Here is a 17,654-nt window from a genome sequence, read left to right as displayed (position 1 = left end):
ACTTACAATTTGGAAACAGAAGATTAGAAGATAGAAAGAACCTTCTCATAGCTGAGAGACAGACAAAAGACTCAGACCCCAAAAATTCCCTCCCTGACTTTGAAAAATCCAGTTTCCTGATTGGTCCTCTGGTCAGGTATTTGGTTCCCTTTGTTAACCCTTTACAGGTAAAAGAACCATTAACCCTTAGCTATCTATTTATGACAGAAGTCTAGATGAAGAAGACATACATTATTTTTGGGATCCTTTAGATTGAACATCAAACTTCTGTATTTGTTCTTATATTTAGAATCTGTGTCCCGAAAAAAAGAAAACAGTTCTTTTTCAATCCTTGTGGCAACTTTTGCTGCTCTTTCCTCAGGAATCTTCAAACTGGAGTCTGTAAGTCTGGGGGGGAAATAAAAAAAAAAAAGTACAGATTTTTTAAGATAAACAAATATATATGAAAACAGACAATTCATCTGGTAATGTACCTATACCTTTTCATCAGAATTTCTTTAAGAGATTGTCTGACACTTTGTCTTATCTGATCAGCAGAAGGTTTAGAAGCTGGCACAGCTGGTGGAGGTATATTACCAGTTGATCCCCCTTTCTCTGTTTTCTTTTTCTTGAATTCTTGTTTCTCGTGAACACCTAAATTAAAATATGCTAAAAATTAAAATCTTAAAGATAATTATACAGTAGCTTGAATGGTTCCCCCTCCTCTCCCCAAGGGCCCGAACAGATTAAAACTACAACCAAAAAAACTACATAAAGGTGACCTAAAAAGAGTGGACAATAGTTTTGTGGGCCATATTTTAAATTGTATGGATAAAGCTTCAAAGGTTTCTTTACAAAAAAAAATAAATACTGAGGGATAAGGGGTGTTTCTGCTTGTTTTTAAAATACAGGAAATTCAGATCTTATCTATCTTAGAACATTACGGATAACCAGCAAATTAATGGAAAGATCTTTATTCAGTCAGTCTTAAAACTCTGGGGGAAGCTGTTGGCTTCTATTTAACACCAACACCCAACAAATGTCTAGAGAAAGACGGTCTTTGTTACGGTTTTTAAATAATCTCACCTTGTCAAAGACTTAATGACATCAGTAAACAAGAGCAGAAAATAGTTAGTTCCCTGTTGTGCTTTGGGTATTTGTTATTTCAACTACTGCAGGTCTGTTCTAATAACACAATTTCTGTATTGTTACTATTGAAATGCCTATCACTATTTCTGATAGATCCTCCAAAAAGAACTGATGTTATTACGTATATTGATTTACAGCAGTGAATCCACATCAGAAGACTTTGCCTTATGTCCAAAGAAGACTAGTATGCAATAATGAGAAACAATATTTATTTTAAAGTATCAACTTTACTATCTAGAAAAATGAATAGTATTATTTTTATATAGAACATGTTCACTCCTTTCATATATATACACTTTATAAAGTGTACTGAAGAAAAATGTCCTTACAATTTAATTATTTTAAGAAACCACGTAAATTATCAGAATCCCAAGAAAATTTTCGAAAACGTCTAGAACAACAGCTCTGAGTTACTGTCACTTTTGATAACCAATAATATTTCCGGGCTTCTGTAGCCCATTGGTTTATGGATTTTTTCTTCTACATGTAGCCAACCAAAAAGAAAATAGGCCAGTTTTTATTAGTTTGACTTTTTAATTCAGATGTTCATGAATCTCTCTAAAAATGCACATTTATTTGTTCAGTGAAGTAAACTGAAAATTAACATAGTGGAAAGCATTTATCTCTGCATAAAATTTCATTTTAATCTAAAGTAAACTTTCCCACTGAAATTGGCATTTCTAAGCCCATTAGCCCTAAATTTCTTCCAGCTGTTAAACCTGTATGACAGAAGCATGGAAGATTATAAACACGCTCTTATACCAAGCGTCTTTAAACCTACTGTCACAAATTATGTCATTTTTCAATTAAACTGCCACCTCCAGCATGGTGGAAAAAATAATTTTAGTTGTAATTCTTTTAATTATACAACTTGTAGGTTATTTTTGTTTCTAAGCATATGAAATTTCAAACAGCAGCAGCGAATTAAATTGGCACTCTTTTCCCTGTAAGAATTTATGAGGAGAAAAAGAATAAAACTATTTATTTTCGGTTTTATTTTTCAGATAAGGGATCAATAATTCAGAATTGAAGAACTAGTTGCATGTGTTTTTGTAATAATTACAATACTTTTCTTTTTAGCGACACTTTCATAGGATTTCAAAACATTTTACTTACATTAATTAATGAGTCACATTCATAAGAGATTTAGTATGTCCTTTTTAGGTCATTTATGGAGACAACCCTCCATTTAACCATTAGGAGTACTCCGTGGTTGTGTCCTTAGCTCCCCCAACTTGCTGCCTGACTCCGGGCAAATCACAAACTCCCCCCCTTCTCCCCAAAACTGGCACATCCATGACACAGTAGCAACTTTCCTGCCAAATTTCAAATTCCTGCTCCAAAGCATGAAGGCACTAAAGCTTCTCAGGGTATGGCTACACTGGCACTTTACAGCACTGCAACTTTCGCACTCGGGGTGTGAAAAAACACCCCCCTGAGCGCTGCAAGATACAGCGCTGTAAAGCCTCAGTGTAATCAGTGTCGCAGAGCTGGGAGCACAGCTCCCAGCGCTGCAAGCTACACCCGTAGAGGATATGGTTTACGTGCAGCGCTGGGAGAGCTCTCTCCCAGCGCTGGCGTTCCGACCACACTCACACTTCAAAGCGCTGAAATTTCAAGTGTAGCCATACCCTCAGCAACACAGTCAAAAGATTTAACACACACACACACACACACTTTTTTTTAACCTCTAATCTCCTTTATCGAAATATGACCAGGGCTTTGGAGTGGAGCTGGAGTATGGAGAAGCTCCAGAGCAGTGGAGCTGCAGGTTTTTGCCTGGAGCTGGAACGGAGCTGGAGCACAGCTCCAAAGCCTTGAATATGACTGAACTATTTTTGCTGAAACTTAAAAATAATTCAAACTGAGGCAAGCACCATGGAAAATTTCTGCATGAAGTTTAGGAGAAATATGGAACTGAAAACCAGGTCCAATAATGGAAAGTGTCAAGCAATCTTAAGAACAAACAATGCTATGAGCTCCTATAATCTAGAAGAAAAAATAAAACCTGAATTAATAGCCAGTTAAAGATTAAAGATTCGTTTAATAAAAGTATTTAGGCATTGTTGTGCTCAGCACTGCAAAATCAACTGATTTAGGAGCCTAAGTCTCATTTTTCAAAAGGGCTCTTAAGTGCCTAAATCACTGACAATGGGATTTAAGCTTCTAAGTGCCTAAATCCCTCCTGAAAATGAGGCATAGGCATTGCAATGCTAAGCACAGCAACACCAAACTATCTTTTAAAAATCTGGGCCTAACTGCCAACCTAAAAAAGTCTATGTTTAACCATTTATGTGCTAAAAGACCTCACCAATAATTCCAATGTTAGAGGAATACAGCATAGAAATATAATGTAACAACCTTTTAATATTCTTTTCCTTTCTTTACTTTAAAATAGTCTTGCTACTTCCTGATTCACTGGAAGTATTCCAGAATGTATCAGTGATATAACACCTACCAGAAGTCTCATTCTTATCCCTGCAATTCATGGTGTCAAGGATGTCCAAGAATCCTGCAAGCTGACATTTTTAGCAAACCAAGAATTATAAGGATTTCTCAGGGATTAGGAAGGAAGAATTTTTAAATTTTACTGGTACTATTTAATACACAAGTTTTCATTTAAAATATGCATTTATTTGTAAGGTTTCAAATATATTTTTTCAACCAAAAACATAATTACTAGAATGTCAGTGTTAGAGAGGGTCCAAGAAACAATTTTGTAATTAGCTCAACATTATATGTAGGCTAGGTTGAGAGTTTGTGTTCAAGGATTAACCAGTCAGTTGTAGGTATATGGCACCAAAATTTCATGAGATGCGCTCAGAAGATTTCTGCCCCAAATTTTGTAAATTTCACAAAATAAATATCTCGTAAGATTATTCTGCGTGTAAGATTTCTGACATATTAGTCTGTACCTTAACTGGAGTTGGAAAATATGCCTCTTACAACTTTACATATAATTTAGAAACAAAATTTTATGGGGAGTTTGGGTAAGAACACCCTTCCTCTCCTCCCTTTTCCAATGAAATCTGGGGGGACTCAGGTCTTTTCGATGCAGAAGAATAAAGAATTTCAAAGTAAATATTATACCTTACAACAACCATAACATGTAAACTCATACAGATAGTATTTCATATTTTTCTAGAGCAGTGATTCTTAATGTTTTTCAGTGTAGACCAAACTTCATAGACTGTGAGCATTTCCTCTCCCATTCTTGATAGCATAGACCATCTGTCCTTCCATTCACAATCATATAATACTTGTGCAGCAATTATAAAAGCTGCTTAAATGGAAAAGTAACATTAGGAAAGTTTTTCATGCTTTTTTCAATTGGTAAAGAACATTTAAAAGAATCAAAAAAACAAAAAATTCAGCACCACATGAGCAGCCTCCTCTCTGCAGACCACAAGCAAGTGTTCCATGCCCCAAAATGTAAGCAGCGCTGCTATACAAAGAACCTTTCATGTCTTGCTGACTATAGTTGTTGTTTGGAGTCTTATTACCTGATTTTGCGGTCTTTTCACTTGAGCAAGAAACGCTAAGAGAATCTTTATTTATTTTTTCACTTTTCTCTTCAGAGCATCGACGAGGAAGTATAACTGTTTGTCCTATCTTCCGAATAGGAATTTGCCCTTTTTTATTATCAGACTCTCTGCATTCAGACAAATTCCTCACATCACCTGATTCCTGAAACAAATACTTTAACATATTAGTATGGTAACAAATGTGAAGATGAACAAACTGCTACAAATCTTCCCCAAAGTATATTTAAAAAATAAGAATGTTGTATAATAAAAATCTCAAACTGGGATGATAAAGACATGCTCCTTAAAAAGCTACTGAAACAGATGTCACAATTTACCACGAAGCAGTGTTTAACCGTTCTATTACCAAGGTAGCATCCCAGAGAACATGCAGTAAGTTCCTTGTTGAAAGCAGCTGTATTTTCTCAGTTAACTGTTTAAAATTTTTTGAAGTATATCATATGTGAAAATAGATTACACCTGTCAGCAAAGTAACTTATGTGAAATAAACCTGGCAAATGTGCACAGCAAACAAGATCTAGTTAGAAAGGAAATAAATATTACTCAAAAGGAAAAACATAAGTAATCTCAATTTAAAGACTCCCACTGACTTCAATTCAGTTAGTATGAGTGCAGGGGAATGTTAAAAGGCCTAATTACCATTTAAGATCCCAGAGAAGGGCTCAAAGAGCTTTTTTTTTTATTATTATTATTATTATTATTTTGTTGAATAAACCTTATTGTTTTTTAAATCCACCAAGCGAACTGTAAACGATAAGATGAAGATAGGCATATAAAGAACATACAAAACTTTCTCAATAGCTACATTATAAAAAGAAAAGGTGAATAAAAATAAAATATACTTGGAAAAAGCATTTTAAAAACATTTTAATTCAGACTAGTTAAAAACTTGAATTTGTAATTTTCTGGTTAAAGAACTAAGAATTCTAATCTTTAAAACTGACCAAACCAAATCAGTTGCTATTTGTACTGTTGCAGTCATTTTGGTTCCAAAATATGAGACACAAGATGGGTGAGGAAATATAAAAGATATCACCTCACTCCCCTTATCAAACCAAATCAGTGTAATCTGTGGAATGTACAATGTCCATTTTCAGAATGGGCATCACAGAAGGATTCATGAAACATGCCTTAAAAGTTGAGGTAGTTTTATTTCCACTTAGTTAATCTTACATGCTGGTTTTGGTGATCTTCAGCTGAATTCTAATAAATATAATTTATATACAGATTACAATGAATATAAATTAGGGTTGGGTTTTTTTTAACTAAATGTTAACTATCGCATTCATAATTTTAATCATATACTAAAAATAAAGAGTCTGAATAACTCTAATTAAACTAAGCCATTTAATTGCTTTAAACATTAGGTACTGATTGGTCAAAATGAGATCCAGAAAATAAACAATTGGAAATGAGGGGAGGAGATTACAATTAGTTGTTTAAATCTTTTTTCCCTTCTGCTATTAAATTCATGATTTAAACCACAATGCTGAAAAAAACTTAAATTGCTCAAACAAACAAAACTAAAGTATTGCTTTCATTTGATGTCTCGGTCACACTGACATTTAAAAGATGTGTGCATTGTATAATATAGCAAACTGGGCTACATACTTGCTGAACCACTAACCCAATTCTCCAAAGTAATACAACATGACATACAAACCCAACACTGATCCTCCTAAGTAGTATGGGACTAGCTCTGGGATGATCAGTTAAACAATGTCACCTGGTATTAGGCAAATTCCTAATAAGGAATCTGACCTAATTTAACAAACAGGACACAGAATGAGAAGGTAATAGTATCTTTGGGTAAAAAAAAAAAAAAAAGCCCCATCAGTTTTAATTGAGTATTATATCAAAGGGCAGTGAAATCCATGAGCTCTAGATAGCTATAAAAGAATGACTGCATTGAGAGAGGTGACTAAACTAATTATCTCCAGAAAAAAGTTAACTGGGAAGTTGGTTTACAAGACACAAAAAATAAAAAGTAGTAAGGAAAGATCATGAAGTATTCTGATCAAGTGTTTAAAGCCCTGGTGCACAGGTACATAAATGTACTGAGATAGATAGAGTTGGCAATTGAACAGAAGGGAAATTTAAATAAGATCTTTATTATTATAAACTGAAAAAGTTTTTAGAAATATCACCCTTCACCACCAAACTTTGGACATGTATTCACTGGAAGAGCTGTGAACCTCTTTGGGAGCGAGAACATCTCCGGGAATTTTCCTTCTTGCAGAACTATACTGCCCCTTCACCTCTGTTAAGTAGCCAGCTTGCTTCAGGGAAGCAAGCTGGCTCTTCCTCCTCTCCAGAAGCTGCCATGCAAGATAATGGTTATTACAGGATAATGGTTAAGATGGGGGAGGGCTTGCAAGATCATATTTTTCAATGTGTGTGCGCGTGCACACACACACAAAAAACAAGGTAACGGCAGTTTAGCAATAGTACTCACTTCAAAATAGCCAAACCAATTTAAAGGAACTACTTGGAACAGTATGCCTACAGCAAAACATTAGATGACAAGTTTTAGCCTAAACTGAAGTTGTATGAAGAGTTATAAACCTGGAGGGAATTATTTTAATTGAAAGGAATGAGTACTATAGTATTTCAAATAGTAAAGAATATTTTTAAAGGAACTTTAACCATCTTAAATAAGCCTTACCCGTCTAAAAATTTTGACTTTGTGCTTGATTGTATCATCTGTCTGCTTAGCCTTCTCATTTGTTACACTGGGATTACCAGTGGGAGTTTGTTTTGATATCCCAGGTTTTTCACATTCCATTGTTCTATCTTCTCTATATGCTTCAAGTTTCAGTTGAGTGTCCAGTATATTTTGATCACAAGATTCTGTTTTTTTATCTTCTTCAGCACAACATTTCACACACACATATTCTTTATCTTCTTCTCCCATTCGTTGTGCTTGAGAAAGACTCAGTCCAACACAGTCACCATGAAACCAATCATCACACCTACCACAGCCTACCATAAACCTGAAAATAAAACAAAACAGTATCAATCAATGCACAGAGGTAGAATTTCGTATTAACTATAGCCTACTTGTTAAATAATTTATCAAAACAGAGCAATTTGTTCTTACCTGATAAATTATTTTCTTTTTAAGCTTTACATCCATTACTCCAGCCTTATGACATGGTTAGAGCTTCGAAACTGAGAAAGCGTGACATAATAGTCCAGGAGATCACAACCTCAACATGAATTCCCACCCATAACTCCACATAGACAAAGAAATCCTCCTTAGGAATACAGTTTAGAGAAAAAGTCATAAGAAAGTAAAAGAAGGCTCTCAAGATTGATGAACACAAGACTTAAAAAGATAATATGCTCAGAAGAGAAAAAGTTAACTCTGCACTGGCATCAAGGAATCCATCCTGGCAATAGGCAACATCTCAAATACTGAACTAACATAAGCTGCCAAAGTAGAAAGAAAATGTTCAAAAATTCTGACAATGAACTCAGCTAAATCCACTACTTAAACCTCAAGCCATTAAAAATCTGATAGAATAAACTATGTATGACTGATGTCAGCAAATTGTTACATTTTGCTTTATTCTTCTGTGGTTTTACAGGGCACAGGCTCATCATCTTCAAACCATGGCTCGTTTGCCCATCATTTTCACGGACATGCTATGTTTTTCCACTACATTGCAAAACTTTGTACATTTATTCACTCAAGTCAGTGGACACTTGAGAAAATTTTTCAACCCCTGAAATGTAGACTGCTAAAAATGTACATCATCTCATTTGATCTTCTCATAGATCTGCTTTTGTATTTTGTGTGCAGAGATAACTTGTTACAGTTAACATCAACTTTCTAATGCCTACAAAGACCATGGGTATCTAATAAGGTTATGATTTTGCAAGTATTTTGGTATATTGTGAAGTCCTCCGTTCTCTGCCCATCTGGTGCAATACTCTAGTCAAATTACTTTTGAAGAATGTAGAAAACAATCTTTCCCTAAGCTACAGAGACTTAATACATGAACGTACGTGTCTTGAAATACTATTCCTGTTAGTGGTTCTCTTTTGGTTTTATTTTTATTTTTTTTAAATAACCCCTTGCCTTAACATTGAGACAGGTTAACTCTAAGGACCATTATTCAACTGATGTGAAATTTCAGAGTTCTCATGTCTGAAGCCATCTTTCCCTTCTGAGCTTTTTTCTATTTTGTTTTTAAGAGTCTAGAAAACAAAAATGGAGTTAAATTTTCAATGAATTAAATCTATACTGGTCACAAGAATACCCTTATAAGTGCAGATAGGTTCTTTAAAGCTGAGCACCTTGATCTGGGAATCTGTACTAATTAAATAGAAGACAACATTAATTTTAAAGTAATACAGTGCAAAGCTGACTATCAGCTCCAATGGTTTTAAAGCAAGTGCTTTAGAAGCAAGATAAATATAATGATTTGCAAACCCTAATCTGCTCTAACCAGAAAGACCCAAGAGTTCTACCAACTCCCTTTTGTCAAAAGATCCCAAGGAACCAGAAAGAAAGAAGAAAGAAATATGGAGATATACCTATCTCATAGAACTGGAAGGGACCCTGAAAGGTCATCAAGTCTAGCACCCTGTCTTCACTAGCAGGATCAAGTACTCATTTTGCCCCAGATCCCTAAGTGGCCCCCTCAACCAGATTCCTATTCACATACCTGCCTTCCAATCACAGTTGCAATGCTGAAGCAATTTGATGACTCACCTACTTTGCAAGAACATGATTTCTATGACAAATTATGCTGAGAGGTTCAGAAATTCTTTGGTTCTCATTCACTAGGAAACTGAAGGTAAACATTCCAGATGGCTCTGAGACACTGGCAGTTGGTCTAAGAAACTACAGGAACCTCAAAAGACCAAAACACCTGAAAGCTTGTCTAATACTAGAAAATTGAGACCCTAGAGTAGGAAGTTAGTCAATAGGGTTGTCTTGGTTCTGATCACTCTTATATCAGTATAAATCAGAAGAAAAGTCAATGGAGTTATACAGGCGTGAAATTGGTTTAAGAGGAGAATTCGGTCCAGAAGTTTTAGGGAAAAAAAATCACTTCCAACTATCTAATTTCTCTGAGATTCCAACTTTATTTGACATGACTGTTTTCCTGTTGCAAACAATCCAGTTATCTGGTTTGTGAAGCAATCTTTTCACTATTGTTTGTGTATACTTAGTTCATGAGCACTTATTTTGCCTAAAACATGCTGGCAAGTAGCACTCATAGATGTGTTTGGTTCCAATCACAAAGCTACCAGTTTCTGAAAGCTTACTATGAGTATGATATGAGTATTTTCAGATCTACGTTCTGGCAAAATGAAGAATTCAGGAGAAAGTTGGTTAGATTTGGAGGTAACCACTTTTCAGAGCCTCATCCCAACCACAACCAAAATATTCATGAGCATACTCAGACAAGAGATTGAAGGGAAGTTAAAATTCTGAAAATTATTGTTCTTTACTGTCTATCCTAGGGCACAGACCTGATGGGAGTATACATAATATGAATTTCTGTTTTACAATTCAATGATCCACAGGAATATGTTCCATTTAGACAACAGACATCTGCCTCACATAAGAAAATATTGGTCAAGATCTGGGACACCAAAAATGGATACAAAAACTCCCCCTGTAATATATAAGAAAACAATGTAAAGTTTCCACTGTAGTTGAAAAAAAGACTTTTTAAAGCAAACATCCAAATTTTTAATTTTCCTCATGTTTAAATAAAGATGTTTATATCCATTTTTGGTGTACCAAGGCACTATTAATTCATTTCAGTTAAAATTTGAAGGAAACAAGGAATGTAATGTCCAGCAGCAGTGACTGGCCCTTGAAGTGGAATTAAATTTAGACACTGTTTAACGCTCTTTTAATTTGATACGGAAATGCAGGCATGTTAAATGCAAGACCAGACTTCAGATTTTTTAAAGGAACAAGGAAACTACAGGCTTTATATCTGATAATTTTTCTGCAACTAATGGCCATTAAGTTTTTTGAGATACTAAGAAAATAATCAAACATTTTAATTACTTTTTACATGAAGAAAACAGATTAAGATGGTCAAGCACGGAGAAAGGATTTCCACAGACTGATATTTGAATAGTATTTGAACTGATATGTGGTCAGCACTGTTCCTTTCCCAGGAGGAATACCAAGGTCCCAAACATAAAAAACTATCAAGCACCCTCGACTCTGGAGTTAAGGCTCTCAGGACCTGGTCCTCTGAGGTTCTAACAGGCTAAGTAGAGTGGTGGACAGGTCTAAGAACTACGTCATTCAGTATGATGTCTTATTTTTCAGAGCCTTGAATACTGGCAGCTTTGTTAACCTGAAAGAGCTTATTCTGTAAAACCAGGGCTGTAACTTTGATTTGGCCTGTCTGAAACCTACACTAGAAAAATCTAGAACATTCTTTAACAATACTGAAAATAAGGCAAGTTTCACGTTTCAAGTGAATCTTTAATTTCTCTAACTATATCTAAACTGTTATCAGAGGGGTAGCCATGTCAGTCTGTATCCACAAAAACAAGGAGTCTGGTGGCACCTTAAAGACTAACAGATTTATTTGGGCTTAAGCTTTCGTGGGTAAAAAATCAACTTCTTCAGATGCACGGTGCACCTGAAGAAGTGGGGTTTTTTTAACCACGAAAGCTTATGCCCAAATAAATCTGTTGGTCTTTAAGGTGCCACTGGACTCCGCGTTGTTTTTATATCTAATTAGGATAATTTCAAACCATGAAATACATCTAAGGGCCTAGGTAGTTTTCAAAGGAGAAACTGACTCAAAGCCCCAGATATTTGTGGTTTATTGGAGAAACATATGCTGTCAGTGGCATATTTTCTATTGGTTAAAGATCAATGCAGACAAAATAAGACTCTCTCTCTTCAGACAGAGCCTATAGCATTCTCAAGTCAGGATGAATGTTGTATACTTCTGTTATGACCTCACTCTGAACTGTCTGGAGTGAAGTGAACTATCAAAAGAAACAACTGTCTGGTGACAGAGGTATCCTTAATTAGTTTTTTTGGGAACTTGAGGAGATGACCCAACTTTTATTGCATTTAAGATTGCACAAAAAAGCATCCTATAAACTAATTAAGGCTATAAGTTTGTGCCCAAAACAGGAAATCTAGTACCTCGTAACTCTCCACTCTTAGTAGCAATTATGGAGGCTGTAACTCAGGAATTTACATTTACAACTGTTTTGTCTAATCTTACTCAGAGGAAATGGAATTGTAATAAATATATTTGCGTTCTACCTACACTATAACTTTTACTCTTTCTACCAGTGAATCTGCACCACTGGTAAACTGCAGGTCCTTATTTTCATAGTGTAGATAAATCTTAAATTTGCTACTCATTTTAAATTATTTTTTCAATGTATTTATTTGCACATCAGAAAAAAAATTCACTAGAAATTTCAACTCTGGCACACAGATGACCTAGCTATTTCCCACAGTCACAAGGGTTGAGAAAAAGAGAATAAAGATTCCTATTTGAGCACTAGAATGGGAATAATTTGATTTTCCATCTTTTTCTAATCTTTATCCACATTATGGGTGTTTTTCTGCACCAACAAAATTAGTTTAGGTAATAGGAGTTATGGTTGGATAATGCAGAAGCTAGATAATGCACAAAGATTAATAAAGGAGTCAAGGAGGGTTGAGGCCTGGCTTGAAGGATCAAGGATTTCTTCTTGCACAGCTGTCACAGACTTGTGATTGAAGATGTTCTGATATCCTGGACTATTAACACCAAAAATTCTGACTGTAGACTGCTCCATAGTTTGAAGTGTGAGGACTTTACCCATGTTGTAAGGCTGGACTGGAAGATGTAAAGCTGAAAGAGAAAGAAATATGTTTTGAAATATTAATTCACACCAACATATTGAGTAAATCATAGAACAATCAGAAGATAAGGGTTGGAAGAGACCTCAGCTCATCTAGTCCAACCCCCTGCTCAGAGCAGGACCAACACCAACTAAATCATCCCATCCCAATTGGTCAGACCTGCTTGTATTTTAATTTAAAAGTTCAGTAATATATAAGAATTACCACAAAACAGCTGATGGTATACAGAAATATTAATGTCCCCGGAAGACACCGCCTTTAATTCAATAGAACTTTTGAGTGGAAAAAAAGTTATATCTTATTCCCCTTAGAGAAGGATGCCTGCCTGTCTGCATATACCAAAATGAAGAGATACAGTCACTTAAAGTATCTAATATTAGAAAGGAATTGGATTATACTAAGAAAAGATCGAGAATAATGAAAACCTTCCATTATCTCCTTCAGGATTAGCACATCTTTTCAAATCTCTTGGCATACACATTCATTTAGAGGAAGGAAAGCCCATGCTTAACGATTCATTTCAAAGATAAAACTGTCCAGACTGTAATTTTTCTAACATTAGTTATAACAAATGGAATGTGTTCAAGCCAAAGCAGATTGCTGAATGGCTGACAATTATTGAGGAATAAGAGTTTAAAAATACATCAGCCAGAAGTCAGTTTATTCATAAATCATTTGCTTTAGAAACTGTACTCATTAATAAAACCACACACACACACACACACATAACAGAAAGGGTTCTATAAATCAGTCAAAATGAAGATCAATAATGGTCAGTGTTCAGCATCATTTGATACAGTTAATAAATGTAATAAGTACATTATTATTACTGGAAGTCATCTACTTAGCATTTTATATTTGCAGTATATAGCAACAAGAGATCACGGACAACAAATCACTACTGCTGTCCTGCAACAGTGTTTCATTCAGCACTCTATTAATGGGAACAAGGCCCCAATCTCAAAAATTTACACAAGTCAAGGTACTACTCAAGTGTGTAAAATTAAGCACATGCATGTTTGCAGAATTGGGGGCTTACTTGGAAAGAAAAAAAGGAAAATAAAACAGCAGTAAAGTGTAATTAGTTAATTTAAAAATATTTAAAAAGCACTCCAAACTTTAATAACCATCATTATTTTCCATGTGTACATAATGCAAGAAATATTTTAGCAGTCTTATTTTAAAAATAGTCTCATATACAGATTCATTCACCTTCTGGAAATTTATTTTATGAAACAATTTGTCTACCAGTGGCTCAGTGGTGTTATATTTGTATCACATTGCACAGCTTGGCAGGAGACACAGGATGGAAAGCAATTTTTATATTATCTTTTCCTGAATTAATAGAGATCTAGCTAGGTGAAGAATTAACTAATGGTGAATGACTGCACTCTTAGTCAACCATCCCCTTGATACACACACACATTCAGAGATCTTCACAGGAGCTTTAGAGGAGTCTGCATGTTCCACTCTAACAAGGAACTATAGCCAATGGAAAGACTACTGACTTCAGTGGGCTCTGATTCAGACTAACTGAAAAGATAGTTCACTTTTGAGGAGACCCCCCAGTAAATAAATTTAGTACATGTTCTCTTGTCATGAAAGCATCTATGTGCCTGCATTGGTTTGTTTATTGCAAGTCTAGGTATGGAATTTTTTATTTTGTAGCAGCAGGAACAACTTGGCTTTTAAAAATGTGTCATCCGATCTTCTGGATGGCACTCATAGCAAGGCAAAAGAGCAATGTCAATTTATTATTTTTTTATACCAAGTTTCAACAGAACAACCTTTAAGTAGTCTGACTTTTTTTTTTTTTTTTTTTTTTTAAAGGAAGAAAAATCAAAAGAAAATCTTCCTTCTGAATGTCTAATATTACAAGGAGCTTTTCAGCAAGGAAGAAAGGGCAGGGTCGAGCAAAAAACAAAAAAGCATAGTGAGAGAGACAGGACCATCAACAAAACGATGAACCTAACCAAATAAAGTGAAGTCAAATGCAAAAAGTAATGAAACTGAAAACAAAAATATATTCTCTAATTTTTCAGTAATTTTAGACACCAATCCTGCAAGCAGAACTACAATGGCAAGATCAGGGCCTTAGGTGTTACATGTAACTAAAAAAGCAAAAAAAATTATTTCAGACAAATTTGATTTTCAAATTGATGTTCCTTTATTTTGTAGACCTACCAATACCAACTTTAATAGCGTCTCTTTAAATTTATTTCCTACTGATCTAAACTAGCACAAATAATGTATGTGCCCATACAAAAAACTATAGTGTCAGAATATTCAGTGTGTACCGTATAGAACTCTGCCAACTGGTGATTATGCATTACAATACTGTTTTTAAATTATACTATCATATTAAACAGATTTTCCAGTAATAGATATACATGAGTAATATTTGTATACTTGTGCTCAATTAACAAATATAAATCATATCTTGTGTGTCATGCTTGTTTTAAGTTCTGGTCATCACACTCATTCATTTAACTATTTAGGCACCAATTCTGAAAACTTATATCTATGCTTAACTTTAAAAAATGTTTGCAGGGTCTTCATCTCTTTCACTCCCTACAGGGACCTAGAACTTATTTCTGATCCACTGCCATAATGATCGCTCAAAGAAAAACCCTTATGGTGCTGCATTACGTGTATAAATATTCTATTTCAGGGATGGCCAAACATACCAACCCTCCAAGCTGCATATGACAATCTTCAGAAGTTCAAAAGAAGTAGTGCACCTAATGTAGCTCGGGACTTCAGCCCTGAGCCCAGCAAGTATGTCCAGTGGGGCAGAAGCCCTTAGAGAGAGAGACACACACACACCCGCTACCAGAGGCAACATGTGGGGGGAGGCACATGGGGTCCCATGTTCCCCCCTACCCAATTTTTGCAAGGGGTTGCTGGCCCCACTTGGTCACATGATGCTGCCATGCTCAGCAAGCTTGAAGCTGTGGCCAGGGGGAGAGGCAGCAGCCAACAGCTGGGAGCTGCAGGGAGAGCTGCTGCCTCTCCCCATGGAGCTAAAGAAGCAGCCCTTCCCTGCAGCACCCAGCTGTTTGCTGCTGCCTCTTCACAGGGAGCTAATGCCTGGGAGCTGCAGGGAGAGAACACAGAGTAAGGCATAACTCAAGATATTGGGGATGAGAAAGGGGGCTGATCCTTTAAATTGTGCCCCCTCTCTACTCTCAGCAGTCACCAGTTGTCTCTCACAGAAACCCCTATCTCCAACACCCTGATGTGGGGCAGAAGCCCTGAGCTTCCCCCCAGCCACCCCTCGTCTCAAGTCTGGCAGGCAGAGAATGGGGAGGGTGGGGGGGAATGAGACGGGCTCTGCAAGCCACACTTTAACTGTAAAAGAGCAGCATGAAGCTCACAACCTGCAGTTTGGCCACCCGTTCTCTTTCTTTACTATGTATGTATGCATGCATTATATGCTTCATATCCCCTAACCTCAAAGTATCAATACAATTTAAATATTATTTCCGCACAGTAATGGATGTAATTGTTTTAAGTGAAAACTGTGCAATTTCTCAAGGAAAAATTTAAGCCTAAATATTTTTCCAACTTCACAAGTAAACTAGACAGAAAACTAGTCTTCCTTATTGTTTTCTAAAAAAATCTATTAGCGGAATATTATGAGACCACTTATATAGACTATTTACACACAAGAAGTTAGAGATAAGGTTACAGGTGTCAGAGTGGTAATCATGTTAGTCTGTATCAGCAGAAAGAACAAGAGTACTTGTGGCACCTTAGAGACTAACAAATTTATTTGAGCATAAGCTTTCGTGGGATAAAACCCATTTCATCGGACGTTTACTAAACCTTAACGTCTGCATTTTCAAATTGCCTTCCTGTGTAACTTTAAGATTTGTACTTATTTTATTTTAAAATCCAGCTAAAGCCTTGATTCTGCAATTTGTTATACACAGGTAGACTGCTGCACATAAGCCCAATTACTTCCATTTGGTTCTGCATTGGAACAGCAATCTGTCCAAACATAAACTACAAGATCAGATACCAAGTGCATCAATAGACATTTAAAAAAGTAAATAAATATAATATATAACATTCAAACCAAAGGAAGTGAAAGTCATTTGAAAAAAAATTAAAATAATTGAAAGACACATTATTTTTAAAATCTAGCACTGATGTTGCAATTTCATTACAATGATGATAACAGTTCTTCCAATTAAGGTTTTCCTTATGTAAAAGCAACATACAGTAAGTAATTTAATTTATTAACTAGGCATTTGGTGAGCCCTGATCCATTAAGGAAAAAAATCAAGGAGGCCAGAAGAGAGGAAAGTTTGCAATGTTTCCCTTGTGAAGCTTCCCACCGATTTGTAATATAGGATCAGGATTTGCCAGCCTGTAAAAAAGGCAGGGAGTTCAAACTCCAAAGCCTGTAGATCTCAGGCACTGATGTAAAAGCCAGGGACACTGGAAACAATATAATGGAGGGGGGAGAGAATGCTGTGTAGGGTTTTATGTTTTCTACAAGCAAAGGGATGAATATAGGATTCCTTCTGTGTGCAGATTCCAGGATTTATCTGGCTCTACATAAAGAAGAAAAACAAAACTTTTTGTTTCTTATATAAGTTGCAAGACACACAAGCTACTTCAGAAAAAAAGTAAACTTGGAACTACTGTCCCTTTATTATTCTTCCTATTCTGTTAGTGCCATGAAAGTATATTCATCTTGATCAAAATCCAAAAACTAGATCATTTCAACAGCATTTACAGAAAGTGGAAGGAAGAATTCCTCACACAAATGCTGCAATCATACATAAAGATATGTTGCTGATTGGCAGGGGGGAGGGGAGGGAACGACGACACCTTAGCACTAATATAGGATTAAAGTTGCAAAATCAAACAAGTTAGGAAATCCAAAAAGTCATGGTTTCTCATTAAAACTAACTCAGACACATGGTATACCCCATATACATATTATGATATGTATTCAAAAAAATTAAACCTCACAGTTTACATTGAGCTAAGAAAACAAATAGGAAATATGTGGTGGAAATGGGCAACTACATGGCAGTACACCATAACCAGCACTTCAGTTCCTGAAGAACTTCATCTTTTATTTATTAAAAAAAATCTAGTTGTTACAC

At 35.6% G+C, this 17,654-nt stretch overlaps 1 protein-coding gene across 8 annotated transcripts in view; it reads right to left on the bottom strand.

Moving 5' to 3' along the window:
- The window catches only part of PHF3 (PHD finger protein 3), an 86,688-nt gene that overhangs the window by 38,697 nt on the left and 30,337 nt on the right, over window positions 1-17,654 (bottom strand). For 7 of the 8 annotated variants that reach the window (XM_032796366.2, XM_032796399.2, XM_075063742.1 and 4 more), the window contains 4 exons: window positions 7,339-7,666; window positions 4,632-4,815; window positions 480-633; window positions 231-387 (listed from right to left, as the gene is read on the bottom strand). In XM_032796366.2, the coding sequence (XP_032652257.1) occupies window positions 231-387; window positions 480-633; window positions 4,632-4,815; window positions 7,339-7,666 (823 nt within the window). Of the gene's footprint in view, window positions 1-230; window positions 388-479; window positions 634-4,631; window positions 4,816-7,338; window positions 7,667-7,773; window positions 8,697-17,654 lie in introns of those variants that run through there. The other variant, XM_032796406.2, reaches the window with a different exon arrangement.

Source organism: Chelonoidis abingdonii, chromosome 3 (genome assembly GCF_003597395.2).
Source record: "Chelonoidis abingdonii isolate Lonesome George chromosome 3, CheloAbing_2.0, whole genome shotgun sequence".
NCBI lineage: Eukaryota > Metazoa > Chordata > Testudines > Testudinidae > Chelonoidis > Chelonoidis abingdonii.
Note: the sequence above shows the minus strand (reverse complement) of the source record. Positions and strands in the feature narration are given on the sequence as shown.